Source organism: Octodon degus, unplaced genomic scaffold, assembly GCF_000260255.1.
Source record: "Octodon degus isolate 3935 unplaced genomic scaffold, OctDeg1.0 scaffold00146, whole genome shotgun sequence".
Lineage (NCBI taxonomy): Eukaryota > Metazoa > Chordata > Mammalia > Rodentia > Octodontidae > Octodon > Octodon degus.
The window spans coordinates 5,002,772-5,005,437 of NW_004524722.1; the positions used below are offsets into that span (position 1 = coordinate 5,002,772).

The following is a 2,666-nucleotide window of genomic DNA, read 5'->3' on the forward strand; positions in this document are numbered from 1 at the left end:
GTCCTGGGGCGTCTGATGGGAGTGGTGGCTGTCCGAGCTGCCGTGCTGGTGGGCCTGCTTCCTGTGCTCATCAGAAGGCTGCATGTGTTCCACTCTGTGCGCATTGCCCACTCTTACTGTGAGCACATGGCTGTGGTCAAGCTGGCTGCTGAAGATACCCGAGTCAACAAAATTTGTGGTCTTTTTGTGGGCTTCAGTGTTCTGGGATTTGACATGATTTTGATCCTCATATCCTATGGCCTGATTTTTCAGGCTGTTTTCCGTCTACCCCAGAAGGAAGCACGGCTCAAAGCATTTAACACATGCACAGCTCATATTTTTGTCTTTCTTGAATTTTATATTCTTGCCTTCTTTTCCTTCTTCAGCCACCGGGTTGGCCATGTTGCTCCCCCAACTCACATCCTTCTGTCTACCATCTACCTCCTGCTGCCACCTGCTCTCAACCCTGTAGTCTACGGGGTAAAAAATATGGTAATTCGTAAGCGCGTGGCCCAGATTTTTCTTCTGAATCATGGATCTGTGCAGTGATTGTTGAATATATTCATGAGCGAGAAAAAAATGGTGTTACTTTCTAGCATTGTAACAGTTTGGACTTTTAGTGGTTTTTTGTTAGTTTGGAATCATTAGGCTGAAACATAAAAGCATTTCCAAATAATGGTCATATTTATATAAATAGTATGCAGATGAAAACTCATATGTTTTATAATACTTTTTTATGTAATCTACATTCTTTTTAATTTGTTTGCATGTAATTTGTAATTCTTTTTACTTTTTGCTTTAAAACACTTCACTTATTGATTACCAAACTAGCTCTTTTGAACTATATGCATTTTCTTTTATGGATTTATTTTACTTTGATTTTTAATTAATTAATTAACTATTTGGTGCAGGGTCTGTTACTGTTTGTGTCTAGTTGTGCCCCCAAAGCTTCATGCAGTCATTGGGCATATTTCTAGAGTTTATGATTAACTTATGATCCATTGGGATTATGGATGTAAGTGTTGCTGGTGTAAGAGGTGTGAGTGCTACACCCAGCCTGGGTCAAATAGCCTGACTGCAGCATAACGGAGACAGATTTCTTTTCTGTAGCCATTGTTGCTGTTGCTCTTCCCATTTGCTCTTGCTTTCTTGTTCTTTGCCTTTGCCATGAACAGCTGCTCTCTGCCATGTGTCACTCTGCCTTGGAGCCTGCTGAGTAGGGACTGAAACCTCCACTGACTTTGAGCTAAATAAACCTTTCCTTCCTTCTTTTTTGATGTCAAGTGTTTGTCTCAGCAATGAGAAAAGAGTAACGGAGATAGAGTTTGGTATCAGAGGAGTAGGTTCATTATTGTGATTAAACCTGACCATGTGGATTACAAACTTTGGGGAATGTAAGAGATAGAAAAGGTTTGGAGATGTTGCCTAAAAGAAAAACACTAGAACAGCCTTGGCTGCTCTGTATGGGAGATTCTAGTCAGAGCTCAGAAGACCAGAAGGCTGGTAGAAATCCTACCTGTAAAGACGAGGCTGTCAGTGCTGGGGAGATGGCTCAATGGAATAAGCACTTCCCTGGCAAGTGCAAGGGCCTGAGTTCAATCCCTGGTTCTGGAAAAAAAAACAGGCTGTGGTGGTTTCTGCTGGGAAGGACTGCATTGGATGTTGAACTCCAGATGATGTGTGTTTTGGTTTGGCAGAAAGTTTGTCTGTATTTTGTTCATATCCAGAGACTTTGCCTAAGACTGATATTAAGCACCATAGACTGATTAATCTTAAAAAAGAAATTTCAAAGCAGCCAAATATTGAGGCAGTGGCATGGCTATTGTCAGGGGCTTTCAGTCAGATTCATGTTGAGAGTCAAAAACAATGAGCCCAGAAGAATGACTTAAAATGTTGTGAGACTGGCCAGAAAGGAAGCTCCAATAAAGCTGAGGAATACAACAATAGAACTGAGAGGATCTCCATTGCCAAGAAGGAAAAAGAGAAGAGAAAAGATGGGTTGAGGGCATCACTGAAGGCGACAACTCTCCACCCTTTGCAGCCTCAGAATTGCAATGGTGAGGGACTTTGCTTTCAGGGGAAAGCTACAGAACCCCACATTCCAGAATGGCATCAGCGACCACATCAGATTCCAGAATGGCACCGATATGGAGAATCATTCCTCAGAATCACATTCAAAGTGCTTAGCAATCCAGGCACTCAACCTGAATGACCAGCCAAGAATGAAGAAAGCCTGGATACTGCTCCAGCAGGCAGAAGACCTTGGCTTCATCTATGAGGCATTGACTTTAGGTGCTTGCAGAATGCAGGAGTTGTGAGGTTAAGAAGTCTACCACCTAGATTTCAGAAGCAGGCCTGGGAGGCCAGGTAGTGTGCCCTGGATAAGGCATTGTGTAAAGGTGTGAGTGAGAAACCTACTCCGTGGAAACCCCAGAATTTTTGAAAATCCAGGGACGTGGATCATCTGAGGCAAACTGCATGGAGGGAACAAACTCAGCCTAGGAGAGAAGCCATGGGAGCTGCCAGCAGAAGTGCTATAGAGGTGGAGCCACATGGAGCTCACAACTTGCCACATATTTCTTTGGATGTTCCACATGGCACTGCAGGACTTAATGTTTCCCCCTTCTGGATTTTGGACTTGGTTTGGTCCCATTGCTTGGTATCTTGCTGAGTGCACCTTTTGGAAT

General features: G+C 43.2%; 1 protein-coding gene across 1 annotated transcript; it reads left to right on the forward strand.

Annotated features, from left to right (window-relative positions):
* Positions 1-9: 9 nt before the first annotated feature.
* Positions 10-528, forward strand: LOC101590262 (olfactory receptor 52A1-like; the record flags this gene model as incomplete). The annotated part of the gene is made up of 1 exon (XM_004642092.1): positions 10-528. A coding segment is annotated over one exon (519 nt), but the record flags the coding sequence as incomplete, so codon positions are not given.
* Between the last annotated feature and the right edge of the window lie 2,138 nt (positions 529-2,666).